At 52.9% G+C, this 19,525-nt stretch overlaps 1 protein-coding gene across 1 annotated transcript; it reads left to right on the top strand.

Annotated features, from left to right (window-relative positions):
* The first annotated feature begins 1,272 nt into the window (after positions 1-1,272).
* LOC134341240 (zinc fingers and homeoboxes protein 1-like) lies at positions 1,273-19,231 on the top strand. Its single transcript, XM_063039088.1, has 2 exons — positions 1,273-1,846; positions 15,906-19,231. The coding sequence occupies exon 2, from the start codon at positions 15,949-15,951 to the stop codon at positions 17,908-17,910; it is 1,962 nt and encodes a 653-aa protein (XP_062895158.1). The 5' UTR covers positions 1,273-1,846; positions 15,906-15,948; the 3' UTR covers positions 17,911-19,231.
* Positions 19,232-19,525: the final 294 nt, after the last annotated feature.

Raw genomic sequence — 19,525 nt, 5'->3', positions numbered from 1 at the left:
CAAGCTGTAGTCAATGAAGAGCATCCTGATGTATGCATCTTCACTGTCCAGATGTTCCAGGGTTGAGTGAAGGGCCAATGAAATGGCATCTGCTGCTCGGCCTGTTGTTACGGTAGGCAAACTGGAATGTATTCAATTCGCTCCTCAGGCTGATGATACAAAGCAATTCATGACAGTGGACGTATTACAACTGCTTCGCTGAGGCAGGTTACCACGTTCCTCTAGATGTAAGACACTCAGGCTCGGGCCAGGGGTGTATGTTGTGATAAAACACCCAGAGTCAGTTCGGGTGTGCATCATGATAAAACACCGGGGTGGGTCGGGTGTAGGTTCCAATAAGACACCCAGGGTCAGGTTAGGTGTGTGTCACGATGAAACATGAAACACTGGGTGTCTAGTGCTCTGTTAGGGTGCTGTAGGTACACATCCTTGGCTCTCATCTCCGAGTGTGGTGTCCATTTGTGACACCATTTTGCCTAATTGCGGGGTTCAGTGGGGACACTACTAACCCAGATGAAAACCCAGCAAAATTTGGGCTCAGGGATGTCCTGTGCAGGTTGTGGAGACCCAGGGGATGAGCCAATCGGTGCAGCTAGTGCGGATCCGTCCAGTGCAGAAACGGGTTGATCATGGCTCCGCTCCCGGAGCAGTTCCCAACCACTCGAATGTCCTCGCTATGAACAGTCACAGGGATTGGGCGGGGGAGTTAACCTGGGTTTGTTATGGGGTTCAGGGAATACCCACAGCCTTTCACCATTCGGGAACCTTTACTGTTCCTGTGTGTGCGTGAGACAGCGAGAGAGAGTGTGTATGTGTGTGAGAGAGAGGGGGTGTATGTGTATGTGTGAGTGTGTGTGTGTGTGAGACAGCGAGAGAGGGGGTGTATGTGTGAGAGAGAGGGGGGTGTATGTGTGAGAGAGAGGGGGGTGTATGTGTGAGAGAGAGGGGGATGTATGTGTATGTGTGAGTATGTATGAGAGAGTGTGTGTGTGAGAGAGAGGGGGTGTATGTGTGTGTGAGACAGCGAGAGAGAGGGGGTGTATGTGTGAGAGAGGGTGTGTATGTGTGTGAGAGAGTGGGGGTGTATGTGTATGTGTGAGTGTGAGAGAGAGGGGGTGTATGTATGTGGGAGTGTGTATGAGAGAGAAGGGTGTGTATGTGTGTGTGAGAGAGCGAGCGAGAGAGGGGGTGTATGTGTGAGATAGAGAGGGGTGTGTATGCGTGTGAGAGAGTGGGGGTGTATGTGTGAGAGGGGCTGTATGTGTGAGGGTGTATGAGAGAGAGAGAGAGTGTGTGTGTGAGAGAGAGGGGTGTGTATACATATATATAAATGCGTGTGTGAGAGAGAGACAGTGTGTGAATGTGTGGGTGGTGTGTGTGTGTGTGTGTGTGTGTACGCGACATTAACAGTGCAGTTTTGTCCGTGCTTTAGTACGGTATGTTTTTCATTTGATGAATGTTTCACCGGTAAAACTGTGTTCAAATGAGCTTTCGGTGTGATTGTAGGTGACACTATTTGTAGGCGCGCCTGTTTGTGACCGCCTCCCCATCCCCACCCCCACCCCTCTCTCTCAGTAACTGCGTAGGGACTGCCCTCTCTTGGTCAGTCTCCCCTAGGTCTGACTTTTAATGAACGGAGCCCCCGCGTCCAGTTCCCTTTAACAGAAGGAGCGAGAGCGTGTGACTGGGACGGAGACACGAGAGGGATCAGCAGCGGGAACAGACTGAAACGGGAATCGTTACAAAGGGAGCGCAACGCTTGAAATATCCGGATGGACGGGACGGGACGGGAGGAAGAGGAGGAGAGGGCAGAGGCCAGCGAGACCCGTTCGCGCTGAGAGTGGAGGTTTGTAAACGCTGGCCGCTGCACCCTTCCTTATCTGTAAGCCGGAGCAGCTGCTTGCTGTTTTGTGGTCATTAAAGTGTCGCCTCCAGGAAGGAGGGTGGGAACGGGCAGAGAGGAGCGTGCGTATGTACTGAACATGGCGACTGTTTTGAGCGGGGGGGACGCTGAAGATGCAGCGGGCAGTGGGTGGGGGGTCAGTGCGAGTTGGAGAACAGCGAGGACTCGGGGTGCGCTGCCCAGGAGACGGCCGAGATTGTGGAAGGGCCCACAGCTCCCGCACCTCCGTGCTCCTCACTCCCCTCTGTCCCTCTCTCTTTCCACTCTCCACCTCTCTCCCCTTTCCTCTCTACAGCCCCCTTTCCCTCTCTCTGTCCACTCTCCACTCCCCTCTTTTTCTCTTTCCACTGTCCACTTCTCAATTTTTCTCCACTTTTCTCCCCTTTCTCTCTCCTTCCATTTATCACTCCTTTCCTGTCTTTTCTGTTCTCTTCATTTCTATTTCCACACCATCTTCCTCTTTCCTTTCTTTCCCTCTTCCCCTCATCTCCTTCCCTGTCTCTCTCAACTCTCTCCTCTTCCTCATCTTTTCTCTCCTCTCTCTGCTTCATTCTTTCTTTCTCCCTTCCCTTCCTTTACTTTTTCAATCGTTTCATTTCTCCCTCCTCTTGCCCTCTAATTTGCTTCACCCTCTATCTCATTCACTCTCTCCTCCCTCTCTTCAACCCCTCCTGTTCTGTTTGAATATTCTCCTGATCATTGCATTAAATCTAAGATGTCCTCTAATGCACACCCACACACACAGACATCTCTATCTCAGTGGCATGCAAGGACACAATCGCACTATTTTCTTTGACCAGCAGCTGAGGACCAAGGTTGCAGTTCCCCACCCTGACAAATTCCTCAATTCCTATTTCAGTCACAGAAAGGAGAAACACTTAAATGTTTTATTCTCATCCTGCCACAATCAGTATGTATGCCTGGATGAGATTAGGGTCATGCAGCACAGAGACAGGTTATTCTGCTCAGTGTTGACCGAAATCCCCAACCAAGTTAGGCCCATTTCCCACTGAACCTTTCCTCTCCGTGTACCTGTCCAAGTGCCTTTTAAAGAATGGACACTCAAGAAGAGGGTCCCACCCACCAGCTGGAGTCTCTGAACATGAGGCTACCTAGATGTTCCTTCCTAATTCTATCATTGGATTGATCTAGCTGAACGCCCAGAACTGCAGCCAGGTCTCTCTAACCATAAAAATAATCACACCCTTGAAAAAACACCATCAGCCTCAGTCCTGACATCCATGATCAAAAGGCCACTCATAGCTAATGTTCACAAAACTATATAAACTCTTATTCACTTGCAACCTAGGCGACTAAATCTACAATTGGAGAGTCAAAGATGGGCTGTGTGTGACGGTGTGTCGGCGACGGGCTGTGTGTGACGGTGTGTCAGAGATGGGCTGTGTGTGATGGTGTCAGAGATGGGCTGTGTGTGACGGTGTGTCAGAGATGGGCTGTGTGTGACGGTGTCAGAGATGGGCTGTGTGTGATGGTGTCAGAGATGGGCTGTGTGTGACGGTGTGTCAGAGATGGGCTGTGTGTGACGGTGTCAGAGATGGGCTGTGTGTGACGGTGTCAGAGATGGGTTGTGTGTGACGGTGTGTCAGAGACGGGCTGTGTGTGACATTGTGTCAGAGACGGGCTGTGTGTGATGGTGTCAGAGATGGGCTGTGTGTGACGGTGTGTCAGAGATGGGCTGTGTGTGATGGTGTCAGAGACGAGCTGTGTGTGACGGTGTGTCAGAGATGGGCTGTGTGTGACGGTGTGTCAGAGATGGGCTGTGTGTGATGGTGTCAGAGACGGGCTGTGTGTGACGGTGTGTCAGAGATGGGCTGTGTGTGATGGTGTCAGAGATGGGCTGTATGTGACAGTGTGTCAGAGATGGGCTGTGCGTGATGGTGTCAGAGATGGGCTGTGTGTGATGGTGTCAGAGATGGGCTGTGTGTGACGGTGTGTCAGATGGGCAGTGTGTGACGGTGTGTCAGAGACGGGCTGTGTGTGACGGTGTGTCAGAGACGGGCTGTGTGTGACAGTGTGTCAGAGATGGGCTGTGTGTGACGGTGTGTCAGAGCCGGGCTGTGTGTGACGGAGTGATGGTGTGTCAGAGACGGGCTGTGTGCGATGGTGTCAGAGATGGGCTGTGTGTGATGGTGTCAGAGACGGGCTGTGTGTGATGGTGTCAGAGATGGGCTGTGTGTGACGGTGTGTCACAGATGATCTGTGTGTGACGGTGTGTCGGAGACGGGCTGTGTGTGACGGTGTGTCGGAGACGGGCTGTGTGTGATGGTGTCAGAGACGGGCTGTGTGTGACGGTGTGTCAGAGACGGGCTGTGTGTGACGGTGTGTCAGAGATGGGTTGTGTGTGATGGTGTCAGAGATGGGTTGTGTATGATGGTGTGTCAGAGACGGGCTGTGTGTGACGGTGTGTCAGAGATGGGTTGTGTATGATGGTGTCAGAGATGGGCTGTGTGTGATGGTGTCAGAGATGGGCTGTGTGTGACGGTGTGTCAAAGATGGGCTGTGTGTGACGGTGTGTCAGAGATGATCTGTGTGTGACGGTGTGTCAGAGATGGGCTGTGTGCGATGGTGTCAGAGACGGGCTGTGTGTGACGGTGTGTCAGAGATGATCTGTGTGTGACGGTGTGTCACAGATGATCTGTGTGTGACGGTGTGTCGGAGACGGGCTGTGTGACGGTGTGTCGGAGACGGGCTGTGTGACGGTGTGTCAGAGATGGGCTGTGTGTGACGGTGTGTCAGAGATGGGCTGGGTGTGACGGTGTCAGAGACGGGCTGTGTGTGACGGTGTGTCAGAGACGGGCTGTGTGTGACGGTGTGTCAGAGATGATCTGTGTGTGACGGTGTGTCAGAGACGGGCTGTGTGCGATGGTGTCAGAGACGGGCTGTGTGTGACGGTGTGTCAGAGATGATCTGTGTGTGACGGTGTGTCACAGATGATCTGTGTGTGACGGTGTGTCGGAGACGGGCTGTGTGTGACGGTGTGTCGGAGACGGGCTGTGTGTGATGGTGTCAGAGACGGGCTGTGTGTGACGGTGTGTCAGAGACGGGCTGTGTGTGACGGTGTGTCAGAGATGGGTTGTGTGTGATGGTGTCAGAGATGGGTTGTGTATGATGGTGTGTCAGAGAGGGGCTGTGTGTGACGGTGTGTCAGAGATGGGTTGTGTATGATGGTGTCAGAGATGGGCTGTGTGTGATGGTGTCAGAGATGGGCTGTGTGTGACGGTGTGTCAGAGATGGGCTGTGTGTGACGGTGTGTCAGAGATGGGCTGTGTGTGACGGTGTGTCAGAGATGATCTGTGTGTGACGGTGTGTCAGAGATGGGCTGTGTGCGATGGTGTCAGAGACGGGCTGTGTGTGACGGTGTGTCAGAGATGATCTGTGTGTGACGGTGTGTCGGAGACGGGCTGTGTGACGGTGTGTCAGAGATGGGCTGTGTGTGACGGTGTGTCAGAGATGGGCTGGGTGTGACGGTGTCAGAGACGGGCTGTGTGTGACGGTGTGTCAGAGATGGGCTGTGTGTGACGGTGTGTCAGAGACAGGCTGTGTGACGGTGTGTCAGAGATGGGCTGTGTGTGACGGTGTGTCAGAGATGGGCTGCGTGTGACGGTGTGTCAGAGATGGGCTGTGTGTGACGGTGTGTCAGATGGGCAGTGTGTGACGGTGTGTCAGAGATGGGCTGTGTGTGACGGGGTGTCAGGGATGATCTGTGTGTGACGGTGTGTCAGAGACGGGCTGTGTGTGACGGTGTCAGAGATGGGCTGTGTGAGACGGTGTGTAACAGATGATCTGTGTGTGATGGTGCGTCAGAGATGGGCTGTGTGAGACGGTGTGTCAGAGACGGGCTGTGTGTGATGGTGTCAGAGATGGGCTGTGTGTGACGGTGTGTCAGAGATGGGCAGTGTGTGACGGTGTGTCAGAGATGGGCTGTGTGTGACGGTGTGTCAGAGACGGGCTGTGTGTGACGGTGTGTCAGAGACGGGCTGTGTGTGACGGAGTGACGGTGTGTCAGAGACGGGCTGTGTGTGACGGTGTGTCAGAGATGGGCTGTGTGTGACGGTGTGTCAGAGACGGGCTGTGTGTGACGGAGTGACGGTGTGTCGGAGACGGGTTGTGTGTGACGGTGTGTCGGAGATGGGCTGTGTGTGATGGTGTCAGAGATTTGCTGTGTGTGACGGTGTGTCAGAGATGGGCTGTGTGCGATGGTGTCAGAGATGGGCTGTGTGTGATGGTGTCAGAGATGGGCTGTGTGTGACGGTGTGTCAGAGATGGGCTGTGTGTGATGGTGTCAGAGACGGGCTGTGTGTGACGGTGTGTCAGAGACGGGCTGTGTGTGACGGTGTGTCACAGATGATATGTGTGTGACGGTGTGTCGGAGACGGGCTGTGTGTGACGGTGTGTCGGAGACGGGCTGTGTGTGATGGTGTCAGAGACGGGCTGTGTGTGACAGTGTGTCAGAGACGGGCTGTGTGTGAAGGTGTGTCAGAGATGGGCTGTGTGCGACGGTGTGTCAGAGATGGGCTGTGTGTGATGGTGTGTCAGAGATGGGCTGTGTGTGATGGTGTCAGAGACGGGCTGTGTGTGACGGTGTGTCGGCGACGGGCTGTGTGTGACGGTGTGTCGGCGACGGGCTGTGTGTGTCGGTGTCAGAGATGGGCTGTGTGTGATGGTGTCAGAGATGGGCTGTGTGCGACGGTGTGTCAGAGATGGGCTGTGTGTGACGGGGTGTCAGGGATGATCTGTGTGTGACGGTGTGTCAGAGACGGGCTGTGTGTGACGGTGTGTCACAGATGATCTGTGTGTGACGGTGTGTCAGAGACGGGCTATGTGTGACGGTGTGCCAGAGATGGGCTGTGTGCGATGGTGTCAGAGACGGGCTGTGTGTGACGGTGTGTCAGAGACGGGCTGTGTGTGACGGTGTGTCAGAGATGGGCTGTGTGTGACGGTGTGTCACAGATGATCTGTGTGTGACGGTGTGTCGGAGACGGGCTGTGTGTGACGGTGTGTCGGAGACGGGCTGTGTGTGATGGTGTCAGAGACGGGCTGTGTGTGACGGAGTGACGGTGTGTCAGAGACGGGCTGTGTGTGACGGTGTGTCACAGATGATCTGTGTGTGATGGTGTCTGAGATAGGCTGTGTGCGAAGGTGTGTCAGAGATGGGCTGTGTGTGATGGTGTGTCAGAGATGGGCTGTGTGTGATGGTGTCAGAGATGGGCTGTGTGTGACGGTGTGTCGGAGACGGGCTGTGTGTGACGGTGTGTCGGCGACGGGCTGTGTGTGACGGTGTCAGAGATGGGCTGTGTGTGATGGTGTCAGAGATGGGCTGTGTGCGACGGTGTGTCAGAGATGGGCTGTGTGTGACGGTGTGTCAGAGACGGGCTGTGTGTGATGGTGTCAGAGATGGGCTGTGTGTGACGGTGTGTCAGAGATGGGCTGTGTGTGACGGTGTGTCAGATGGGCAGTGTGTGACGGTGTGTCAGATGGGCAGTGTGTGACGGTGTGTCAGAGATGGGCTGTGTGTGACGGTGTGTCAGAGACGGGCTGTGTGTGACGAAGTGACGGTGTGTCAGAGATGGGCTGTGTGTGACGGTATCAGAGATGGGCTGTGTGTGACGGTGTGTCGGAGACGGGCTGTGTGTGACGGTGTGTCAGAGATGGGTTGTGTGATGGTGTCAGAGATGGGCTGTGTGTGACGGTGTGTCAGAGATGGGCTGCGTGTGACGGTGTGTCAGAGATGGGCTGTGTGTGACGGTGTGTCAGAGATGGGCTGTGTGTGACGGTGTCAGAGATGGGCTGTGTGTGATGGTGTCAGAGATGGGCTGTGTGCGACGGTGTGTCAGAGACGGGCTGTGTGTGACGGTGTGTCAGAGATGGGCTGTGTGTGACAGGGTGTCATGGATGATCTGTGTGTGACGGTGTGTCAGAGACGGGCTGTGTGTGACGGTGTCAGAGATGGGCTGTGTGAGACGGTGTGTCACAGATGATCTGTGTGTGATGGTGCGTCAGAGATGGGCTGTGTGAGACGGTGTGTCAGAGACGGGCTGTGTGTGACGGTGTGTCAGAGATGATCTGTGTGTGACGGTGTGTCAGAGACGGGCTGTGTGTGACGGTGTGTCAGAGATGGACTGTGTGTGACGTTGTGTCAGGCATGATCTGTGTGCGATGGTGTGTCAGGGATGATCTGTGTGCGATGGTGTGTCAGAGACGGGCTGTGTGTGACGGTGTGTCAGAGATGATCTGTGTGTGACGGTGTGTCAGAGACGGGCTGTGTGTGACGGTGTGTCAGAGATGGACTGTGTGTGATGTTGTGTCAGGCATGATCTGTGTGCGATGGTGTGTCAGGGATGATCTGTGTGCGATGGTGTGTCAGGGATGATCTGTGTGCGATGGTGTGTCAGAGACGGGCTGTGTGTGACGGTGTCAAAGACGGGCTGTGTGCGACGGTGTGTCAGAGATGGACTGTGTGTGACGTTGTGTCAGGCATGATCTGTGTGCGATGGTGTGTCAGGGATGATCTGTGTGCGATGGTGTCAGGGATGATCTGTGTGTGACGGTGCGTCACAGACGGGCTGTGTGAGACGGTGTGTCAGAGATGGGCTGTGTGTGACGGTGTGTCAGAGACGGGCTGTGTGTGACGGTGTGTCAGAGATGGGCTGTGTGTGATGGTGTCAGAGATGGGCTGTGTGTGATGGTGTGTCAGAGATGGGCTGTGTGTGATGGTGTCGGAGATGGGCTGTGTGTGACGGTGTGTCGGCGACGGGCTGTGTGTGACGGTGTCAGAGATGGGCTGTGTGTGATGGTGTCAGAGATGGGCTGTGTGTGACAGGGTGTCATGGATGATCTGTGTGTGACGGTGTGTCAGAGACGGGCTGTGTGTGACGGTGTCAGAGATGGGCTGTGTGAGACGGTGTGTCAGAGACAGGCTGTGTGTGACGGTGTCTGAGAGGGGCTGTGTGTGACAGTGTGTCTGAGAGGGGCTGTGTGTGACGGTGTCAAAGACGGGCTGTGTGCGACGGTGTGTCAGAGATGGGCTGTGTGCGACGGTGTGTCAGAGATGGGCTGTGTGTGACGGTGTGTCAGAGATGGACTGTGTGCGACGTTGTGTCAGGCATGATCTGTGTGCGATGGTGTGTCAGGGATGATCTGTGTGCGATGGTGTCAGGGATGATCTGTGTGTGACGGTGCGTCACAGACGGGCTGTGTGAGACGGTGTGTCAGAGATGGGCTGTGTGCGACGGTGTCAGAGATGGGCTGTGTGTGACGGAGTGTCAGAGATGGGCTGTGTGTGACGGTGCGTCAGTGACGGGCTGTGTGCGACGGTGTGTCAGAGACAGGCTGTGTGTGACGGTGTGTCGGAGACGGGCTGTGTGTGACGGTGTGTCGGAGATGGGCTGTGTGTGACGGAGTGTCAGAGATGGGCTGTGTGCGACGGTGTGTCGGAGACGGGCTGTGTGTGACGGTGTGTCGGAGATGGGTTGTGTGTGACGGTGTCAGAGATGGGCTGTGTGTGACGGTGTCAGAGATGGGCTGTGTGTGATGGTGTCAGAGATGGGCTGTGTGTGATTGTATGTTTTGGTATGTCGGACATGGGCAGTGTAGTGGGTTGCGGGTGATGGTGTGTCAATGTCTGTGTTGGAGCACCAGGTTATATTTAATCAGGATGGTGTAGGAGGATACAGACAAATGGGATCAGTGTGGGGAGGCTGGTGGAGGGAAGGTGGGATTGAATGGAATGGAGCATAAGACTATTTTTGTGCTGGAGAAGACTGACTATGGACTGGGCCTGGGTTAGGCCCCTTTTGGAGGATTGGATAATTGTTTCAGGAGGCCAAATGCAGGAGGAAAGTGTGCAGTTCATGCCAGGGCACCTGGGGGCATTGGTGTACAGAGGGATACTGGGGTGAAAGTCCACAGCTCTCTAAGAGTGGCAAAACAAGCAGATAGATTGGGAAAGAGGGCATCAGTTGGGGCACTAGAATAAATGGTGGGAACTCATGAGCAGCTGGATATAACTGGCTACAAACAGATTCTGCAGATGTTGGAAATCTTGAGCAACACACTCAGTGAATCCTGATGAAGAGTCTCAGCCGTAAACGTCAACTATTTATTTGCCACCAGTCAAGCTGCCTGACCTGCTCAGTTCCTCCAATACTTTGTGTAAGACTTTGCAATCTTGTGCGCTGTACTATAGAAAGGATGTGAAGAGTTTAGAAAGCCTGCTAGGGAGGCTAACCAGGATGTTGCCTGGATTAGAGAGCATTAACTGGAAGGAGAGTTTGATTGTTTTCTCTGCAGTGGTGGAGACTGAGGGGAGGTCTGGTAGAAGCTTGTAAAGTTGTGAGAGGCACAGATGCTCTTTTTCAAGGGAGAAAATATCAAATTAAGATTTAAGATTAGTTCTATTTGTCGAACATACATTGAAACATTCAGTGAAATGCATCCTTTGCATCAATGTCCAACACGGTCTGAGGATGTGATGGGGGCAATTCACAAGTGTCGCTAAGCACCTAGCGCCAACACAGCATGTGCACAACAACGCGCAGCCTAACTGCGTGTCTTTGGAATGTGGGAGGAAACCAGAGCACCCAGAGGAGACCCACACAGTCAAGTGGAGAACGTACAAACTTCACAGACCGAGGTGGGAATTGGACCCCAATCACTGGTATTGTATTGCTATGCTAGCTGCTACGTACTGTGCCACCCAAATACTAGAGGCCTTAGGTTTAAAGTGAGAGGTGGAAAGTTTAAAGGAGATTTAAGGGGTATATTCTTTTATACAGATAGTGATGGGTGTCTGGAATAGGCTGCCAGGGGAGATGGTTGAAGCAGATATAATAGCGACATTTAAGAAACATTTAGCCAGACATACTAATAGTTGGGGAATGGAGGACACTTACAAAATGCTGGAGGAACTCAGAAGGTCAGGCAGAATCGATGGAGGGGAATAAACAGTCAACGTTTCAGACCGAGACTCTTCATCAGGACTGGAAAAGAAGGGGGAAGGGAAAGGTGGGGGGTGGAGAAGGAACACAAGCCAGCAGATGATAAAGGAAACCAGGTGAGGGGGAAAGGGGAGATGAAGTCAGAAACTGGGAGATGAAAGGTGGAAGAGGTGATGGGCTTGAGAGGGAATGTTTTGTACACTATTCACAGATCTTTTCATCACATCAGTACATTGAGGGAGCACAAGTAAAAACAATAACATAATGCACAGTTAAGGGGAAAGTGCAGTTCATGCATACAATAAGGTGCAAGGCCAGAACAAGGTAGATTGTGAGATTGATTCCATCTTATTGCACCTAAGATCCGTTCAATAGCCTATAACAGCCGATAAAAGCTGTCCTTGAGCTGTCAGGCTTCTTCTGGCCAGAGATAGATAAAATGATTAGTGATAGGAAAACTTTTCCTCTTATAAGAGCATAAGATAGAAGCAGAATTAGATTCCATTCAGCCAATTAAGTCTGTTCTGCCGTTCCATCATGGCTGATTTATTTTCCCTCTCAACACCATTCTCCTGCCTTCTCCCCGTAACCTTTGACACGCTGACTAATCGAGAACCTATCCACCACCGTTTTAAATACAGTGGATTCTGGTTAATTGGGGCAGCCCATTAACCTGAGACTTCTATTACAGGATGACCAGAAGGCATAAGTAGGAAGGTTCAAAGGGGATCTGAGGGAGGACATTTTCTCTCAGAGGGTGGTTGCTATCAGGGGCAGCAAAGGCAGAGGCATACCCTACCGCCTCCCCACACGCCAACACTGAGGGAGTATCCGGATGCGCACTTGAACCTGAGGCGGCAGAGGACGTCAGAGCAAGTGCTGGTAAACAGGATTAGTGCTGATGGTCGATGGTCAAGGAGAGCTGAAGGGCCTAGTTCTGTGTGATTCCACGTGGACTCGCAACGAAGGAGGAGAAAGGTCACCAGGGAACATCCAGTCGAGGCTGCCATCAAATAATCTGCAATTGTCTAGAATGGGGAAGGGGAAGGCTAGAAGGGCCAAATGGCCTCTCCACACTCCTTAATTGTACCCATAGATCTGAACTTGGCTGGGCGATCCAGGCAGAAATTGGCTGCCGGAACGATGGATTAAATGCAGCAGCTGGGCAGCCCCCAGTTCCCCAGGCAGACTCCTGGAGACACAAGGGACTGCAGATGCTGGAGGAACTCAGCTGATGAGGAGGCAGAGGGAAAACCCCCTGGGTCCTCCAGCAGTTTGTTTTTCTTAGCCCAGGCCCAGTTAACCTCCAGCCCCAATACTGTCAGTTGAACAAGAGTTCCAACTGCCTGGAGAGTTAGTTAGCCAGTGGCTAGCCTCTTTGGCTCAACTATCCACCTGGCCATATTCCCCTTGCTCATTCTCCCTCTCCCCATGACCTCTTCATCACTTGCTCAGTCACACCTTTCTCTGTGACCTTGTCTCACTCCCTCGCTCACCCCTCTCCTCTCCCTGTGACTGCTTGTCCTACTCACTCCTTCACCTGCTTAACTCTTCCTCTTCATCTCTCTCTCATATACATTTATTGCAACACGGGGGGGGGTGCAGTTTTGCCCCATCTCCATGGGGAGCAACCCCTGTCCTCTATGACACTCCCATCAAATCCCTGGGGCTGGGAGGTGACAGCTCTAACTACTGGGCCGCTAGGTCGTTCACATCTGGTCAAGGAAATTTTGATACTGCTGTAACAGCTTATGCATAGTAGGATCTCTCAGCCAAAGCTATAGCAATGATTGGATTGCCTTTACTGGGGTCAGTGAGATTCAAAGTCAGAGCCATATTTAGATATTGTTTAAATTATTCAGGCATTTACAGGAAAATAAAGAAATACAATAGAATTTATGGAAAGTTATACATAGACCGATTAGAGATAAAGATGGGAAGATGTGCCTGGAGGCTGTGGAAGTGAGCGAGGTCCTCAATGAATACTTCTCTTCTGTATTCACCAATGAGAGGGAACTTGATGATGGTGAGGACAATATGAGTGAGGTTGATGTTCTGGAGCATGCTGATATTAAGGGAGAGGAGGTGTTGGAGTTGTTAAAATACATTAGGACAGATAAGTCCCCGGGGCCTGATGGAATATTCCCCAGGCTGCTCCATGAGGCGAGGGAAGAGATTGCTGAGCCTCTGGCTAGGATCTTCATGTCTTCGTTGTCCACGGGAATGGTACCGGAGGATTGGAAGGCAGCGAATGTTGTCCCCTTGTTCAAAAAAGGTAGTAGGGATAGTCCGGTTAACTATAGACCAGTGAGCCTTACGTCTGTGGTGGGAAAGTTGTTGGAAAAGATCCTTAGAGATAGGATCTATGGGCATTTAGAGAATCATGGTCTGATCAGGGACAGTCAGTATGGCTTTGTGAAGGGCAGATCATGTCTAACAAGCCTGATAGAGTTCTTTGAGGAGGTGACCAGGCATATAGATGAGGGTAGTGCAGTGGATGTGATCTATATGGATTTTAGTAAGGCATTTCACAAGGTTCCACACGGTAGGCTTATTCAGAAAGTCAGAAGGCATGGGATCCAGGTAAGTTTGGCCAGGTGGATTCAGAATTGGCTCGCCTGCAGAAAGCAAGGGGTCATGGTGGAGAGAGTACATTCAGAATGGAGGATTGTGACTAGTGATGTCCCACAAGGATCTGTTCTGGGACCTCTACTTTTCATGATTTTTATTAATGACCTGGATGTGGGGGTAGAAGGGTGGGTTGGCAAGTTTGCAGACGACACAAAGGTTGGTGGTGTTGTAGATAGTGTAGAGGATTGTCGAAGATTGCAGAGAGACATTGATAGGATGCAGAAGTTGACTGAGTAAGTGGCAGATGGAGTTCGACCTGGAGAAGTGTGAGGTGATACACTTTGGAAGGACAAACTCCAAGGCAGAATACAAGTAAATGGCAGGATACTTGGTAGTGTGGAGGAGCAGAGGGATCTCGGGGTACATGTCCACAGATCCCTGAAAGTTGCCTCACAGGTAGATAGGGTAGTTAAGAAAGCTTGCTTTCATAAGTCGAGGGATAGAGTTTAAGAGTTGTGATGTAATGATGCAGCTCTATAAAACTCTGGTTAGGCCACACTTGAAGTACTGTGTCTAGTTCTGGTCACCTCACTATAGGAAGGATGTGGAAGCATTGGAAAGGGTACAGAGGAGATTTACCAGGATGCTGCCTGGTTTAGAGAGTATGCATTATGATCAGAGATTAAGGGAGCTAGGGCTTTACTCTTTGGAGAGAAGGAGGATGAGAGGAGACATGATAGAGGTGTACAAGATAATAAGAGGAATAGATAAGAGTGGACAGCCAGCATCTCTTCCCCAGGGCACCACTGCTCAATACAAGAGGACATGGCTTTATGGTAGGGGGTGGGAAGTTCAAGGGGGATATTAGAGGAAGGTTTTTTTACTCAGAGTGGTTGGTGCGTGGAATACAGTGCCTGAGTCAGTGGTGGAGGCAGATACACTAGTGAAATTTAAGAGACTGCTAGACAGGTATATGGAGGAATTTAAGGTGAGGGGTTATATGGGAGGTAGGGTTTAAGGGTTGGCACAAAGGCCTGTACTGTACTGTGCTGTACTATTCTATGTTCTAAACAAAGACTGATGAACAACCAATGTGCAAAAGTACAAGTAAATATATAACATACTGATCCTGGAAAGTGAGTCTGTAGGTCGTGGGATCAGTTCAGGGTTGGGGTGAGTGAAATTATCCACGCCAGTTCAGGAGACCGATGGTTGACAGGTAATAACTGTTCCTGAACCTGAGGCTTCTGCCCGGTGGTAGTAGGGAAGGGAGGATGGCCTGGATGCTTTCTTGTGGCCAGAGTCCTTGTAGATGTGCTCAGTCCAGCACAGAAGCAGGTTCTCAGGTCATACTATCCATGCACCTATCCAAATTTCTCTTAACTGTTGAAATTGAGCTCTCATGCACCGCTTCTGCTGTCAGCTCATTCCATACTCTCATGACCCTCTGAGTGAAGAAGTTGCTCCTCATGTTCCACTTGAACTTTCACCCTTAACCCATGACCTACCCAACCTCAGTATCCACCGACCACTCATTTACATGGATCTGATTTAATTCTCCTCGCATTCCCGTCAAAGAAAGCTTCTGGCTCATTGGCCTTCGTAAATCAAAGTACTGAGCACAGGAGATGGGATGTTATGTTGAAGTTGTATGAGACATTGGTGAGACCTAATTTGGAGTATTGTGTGCACGTTTGGTCACCTATCTACAGGAAAGATGTAAATAAGGTTGAAAAAGTACAGAGAAAATTTACAAGGATGTTGCCAGTCTGCAGGACCTGAGTTGTAAGAAAAGATTGAGTAGGTTAGGATTCTATTCCTTAGAATATAAAAGATTGAGAGATTTGATAGAGATACAGTTTATAAAGTTTTGAGGGGTATAGATGGGTAAATGCAAGCAGGCTTTTTCCACTGAGGTTGGGTAGGTCATGGGTTAAGGGTGAAAGTTCAAGTGGAACATGAGGAGCAACTTCTTCACTCAGAAGGTCATGAGAGTATGGAATGAGCTGACAGCAGAAGCAGTGCTTGAGAGCTCAATTTCAACAGTTAAGCGAAATTTGGATAGGTGCATGGATAGTAGGGTTATGGAGGGCTATAGGCTCGGTGCAGATCGATGGGAGTAGGCAGCTTAAATGGTTTTAGCATGGACTAGTTGCGGCGAAGGACCTGTTTCTGTGCTGTACTTTTCTATGACTCTATAACTCCCAAGATTCCACTACTTACCCACGCAATGGGGGGGGGGGGGGGAGGAGGTGGCTTACAATTTCCAGTGGCCAATTAACCCACCCACTGGCGTGTCTCTGGAACTGCAGCCCCCAGGGGAAGCCCAAAGGGTCACAAGCAGAGTGTGCAAACTCCAAACACACAGTGGCAGAGTTTGGGATTGAACCCAGGTCTCTGGAGGTTGGAGATCAGTGGGGTGATGCAAGGCGGGAGAGAGTACATACCCTGACCACACTATGCTCCACCCACAGGAATGTGCAGCAGAGACCGACTGACTCTCTGACTCCCTCCAGAATGGCGGCCAAGCGCAAGTCCAGCGCTCCACAACCGGTGGGGCCGAATGGACAGGAGAGGGCAGCAGGTGAGACCGAGGAAGGGAGCTGGTCCAGGCCTGGGGCCCCTGAGGTGTTGTACGACCGGGAGCAGGACCGGGAGCGAGTGCTGGGAGCCAGTCGACGCTGGGAGAGGGAGGAGGACAAAGACCAGGAAGAGGATGGAATTGAGGACGAGGAAGGGCCAGAGGGATACCACTGCCAGATCTGCGGGTACCATGCTGACCAGTTGCAGCCCTTCAACCTCCATCTTCACACTGTCCACCCAGCTGTGGTGCTGCAGGAGCTGTACGGCCTGTTGGGCCTACCTGCAAGCCTCGTGCCTGGCCTCCTGGGGGCCCCTGTCCCGGGACTGGGTGTAACTATCAGTCCCCGGCCCATCCTCAGCCCCAGCCATATTAGAGGTCCCATCCCTGGCCGGGGACCCGAGCATATCTGGGGACTCCTCTCGAGGCTGGGGCCTACCGGGGGCCTGCATCCCGGTCTGAGACTGACTGGAGGGCCTATTGCTGGCCTAGGACTGACTGAAGAGTCCCACCTCAGCCTGGGAGTGACCGGAGGCCCCCATCCCAGTCTGGGATTTAGAGGGAGGCCCATTGCTGGCTACGGACTGACCAAGGATCCCCAACCCAGCCTGAGACTGACTGGAGATCTTTATCCCAGCCTGGAACTGACTGGTGGCCCTACCAAAGGACCTCACCCCAACCTGTCCCGGGGGACAACCTCAGGCCTGGGCCAAACAGCACATATGCTCCTGGGCCAGCCCGAGGGCCACAGCCCCAGGGCAGAAGGCGAATGTGGGGGCAGGGAGTCAGCTATCGTGCAGATCGACCTGACAGGCGAGGATGAGGCCGAGGCAGGCGGGGAAGCTGAGTCTGGGCCAGGAGCTGCAGCCAGCCCAGAGAAGGCAGCTCCCATTCCCTCAGCAGTGACAGTGGAGGGCACCTCCTCCTCCTCCCAGTGCAAGCTACCAGAGCCTACCACTGAGCCAGATCCAGACAACGAGCTGGAGCTGGAGGCCGGTGGGCCCCTGGCTGAGTCCTTCAGCCGCTTCCCTTACCCGAGCCCGGCCGAGCTGGCCCGCTGTGGCCTGTCAGCAGGGCTACCGGCAGAGCGGGTCAGGGTGTGGTTCGCTGTGCAGAGACTGCGACACGGCATCAGCTGGACCCCTGAGGAGGTGTGGGAAGCCCGCGATAAGCTGCAGCAGGGCCGCAGCCCACTACGACTCCCACTGCCCACAATGGTGCCAGGGTCCAAGTGTGTCCCGGGACCGTGTGGTCTTAAGGGCCAGGCTCACCCAGCGGGCCTTAGGAGTGGCTCCTCCCCCGGCCACCTTCCTCTAGAACAAACAGAGTGCTGGAATTCCAAGGCCCGCGACAGCCCGGGAGGGGAAGCTGGTCCTGAGAGCAAACCCCTCCTTCAGCAGGATGGGGAGGAGGAGGAGGAGGGGGAGATGGATGAGGAGGAGGGGCCGCAAGAAGCCGCCCCCAGGCTGGCCAGTCCCCGCCTCCAACCCCCCCTGCTAGGCCGTCCCCGTAAGTCCAAGGAGCAGCTGGCCGTGTTGAAGGGCTTCTTCCTGCGATGCCGCTGGCCGAGTGCTGATGACTACAGCAGGCTGGTGCAGAGCACTGGCCTGGCCCGTGCAGACATCATCCAGTGGTTTGGTGACACCCGCTACGCCCTGAAGAATGGGCAGCTCAAGTGGGTCCACCGGGGCTCAGCGGCCTTGGCCGGGGTCCGAGGGGGAGGAAGCCGGGCAGGGGGCGGTGGCTGCCCAAGGCGGGGAGAGATGACCCGGGGGCTGCAGGAAGCCGGCTCTGAGAAGGAGCAGCTGGAGGGTGAAGAGGAGAAGGTGGTGGGCAAACGTGGGCTGAACCAGGAAATATCTGGTCATGGCAACCCTGTTGTCAGGCTGGTGCTTTAACTCTGGGAAGGGTTGGATGAGAAGGCTGAAAAGGGAGGTGATCCTCCTGGGATCTCGTCTGCCTGGGATTGAGGGGTCGACTCTGCCAGAAATGAAGGGTTCACCTTTGCCTTAGGTGAGGAGTCAATTCTGCCCAGGGTGAGTGGTCATTTCCAACGAAAGCAGGGGGTGAACTCTGAATGAAGTGAGAATTCCACTCTGCCCAGTCCAGATTGGCCAACTGTACCCCCACTGTCCACCCCAGCTGTCCCTTTACCTGCTCAGGCGGGAAGAGAAAGTGGGGAGGGGTGGTGGGGGGGATTTATGTCGATATGGAGAGGGTCAATCCTGCCTGTGCTGGCAGAGTGTCAACAAGCTCAGCTCCCTGGGCACTGAGGACCACTTGTATGGTTAAGGAGCAAGGGTGTGTGGCCCTCATTACTCCAGGGGCTCTGCCTTCTTCACCATCAGCACCTGCACCCCCTCCCCACTGCCATGCTCCCTTATCTGGTCCAGTGATGGGATGACCTTACCCTGGCCTTGGGACTAACATGGAAGAGTAGTGGTTGGGTCCTTCGAGAGTCCCATCCCACGGCGGTCAGTCCCACTCCGGACTGCTGTTCAGGTGGGAGTTCCAGAAATGCACCTCCCCTCCATAGTAGAGAATTTCTCCCCATCTCTGTCCGGAGTGACACCCTCATCTTGCCTCTAGGCTCCTTAGCCAGACAAAACATTGGCCATGTTGAGCCCTGAATGACTTTTCGGCTTTCAGTGGGTTCTTCAATCACTGACGGTTGTGAGACCATGTTTAAGTGCTGATCCCAACACATAACAGGGAAGAATGGGATCTGCGCACAGCATCCCCTTGCTCCCATTGAACTCCCCACCACCACCACTATAGCCTCTTCCAAGCCAGGGATGCAATACCATGTTTGACTTCAGTGAACCCTGCACATCCTCGTGATCTGGTGAACGTCTTCAGGATGAGGTGGTGTTGGGGGCAAGAGATGTCTCTTCATAGAAGAGGGTAATTGGGAAGAAAATGCCACTCCCAGCATTGACCTATGTTGGGATTCACAAGACCTTTACCTATTCTAACCTCACCCTCCCACTCCTGTATCACCGTCTTTCCCTGGAATGAATTGGACTGCTGGCTCCCACAAAGATCGAATCCTTGACCCCAGTCTGACCCACTCCATCGCCTTGTCCACCTTGGGAAGACATATTGGATGATTGGGAGCGTCTCAGAACCAGTATGCACTGGTGTTGCTCATCCTGATTGGCTGTGTGGACTGACCAGAATTGTGTTGCTATTTCCAAAAAAAACTTTTTATTAATCAACCCACCCTGTGTCTGGCTCCTTCTCTTTCTCAGAAATCTCTTAAGCTAACATGGACTTGGGTGAGAATATAGGAATGGAATTAAGACATTTAATATAATTAACTGGGATGAATGCTCGGTGTAAATCCGTGTTTGACAGTAGATGTGGACTGTGGGCTGAAGGTATTTGTTTCTGTGTTACATCTCCATCCCCGTGGTCTCTGCGTTGTAAACTGCCAACTGGGTATGAGGGGCAGAATGTAGTGGAAGATACTAGGCAGACCAGGTTACAGGGAGACAAGTGGAATGAGGGCAG

This window comes from Mobula hypostoma (genome assembly GCF_963921235.1).
Source record: "Mobula hypostoma chromosome 10 unlocalized genomic scaffold, sMobHyp1.1 SUPER_10_unloc_1, whole genome shotgun sequence".
Lineage (NCBI taxonomy): Eukaryota > Metazoa > Chordata > Chondrichthyes > Myliobatiformes > Myliobatidae > Mobula > Mobula hypostoma.
Note: the sequence above shows the minus strand (reverse complement) of the source record. Positions and strands in the feature narration are given on the sequence as shown.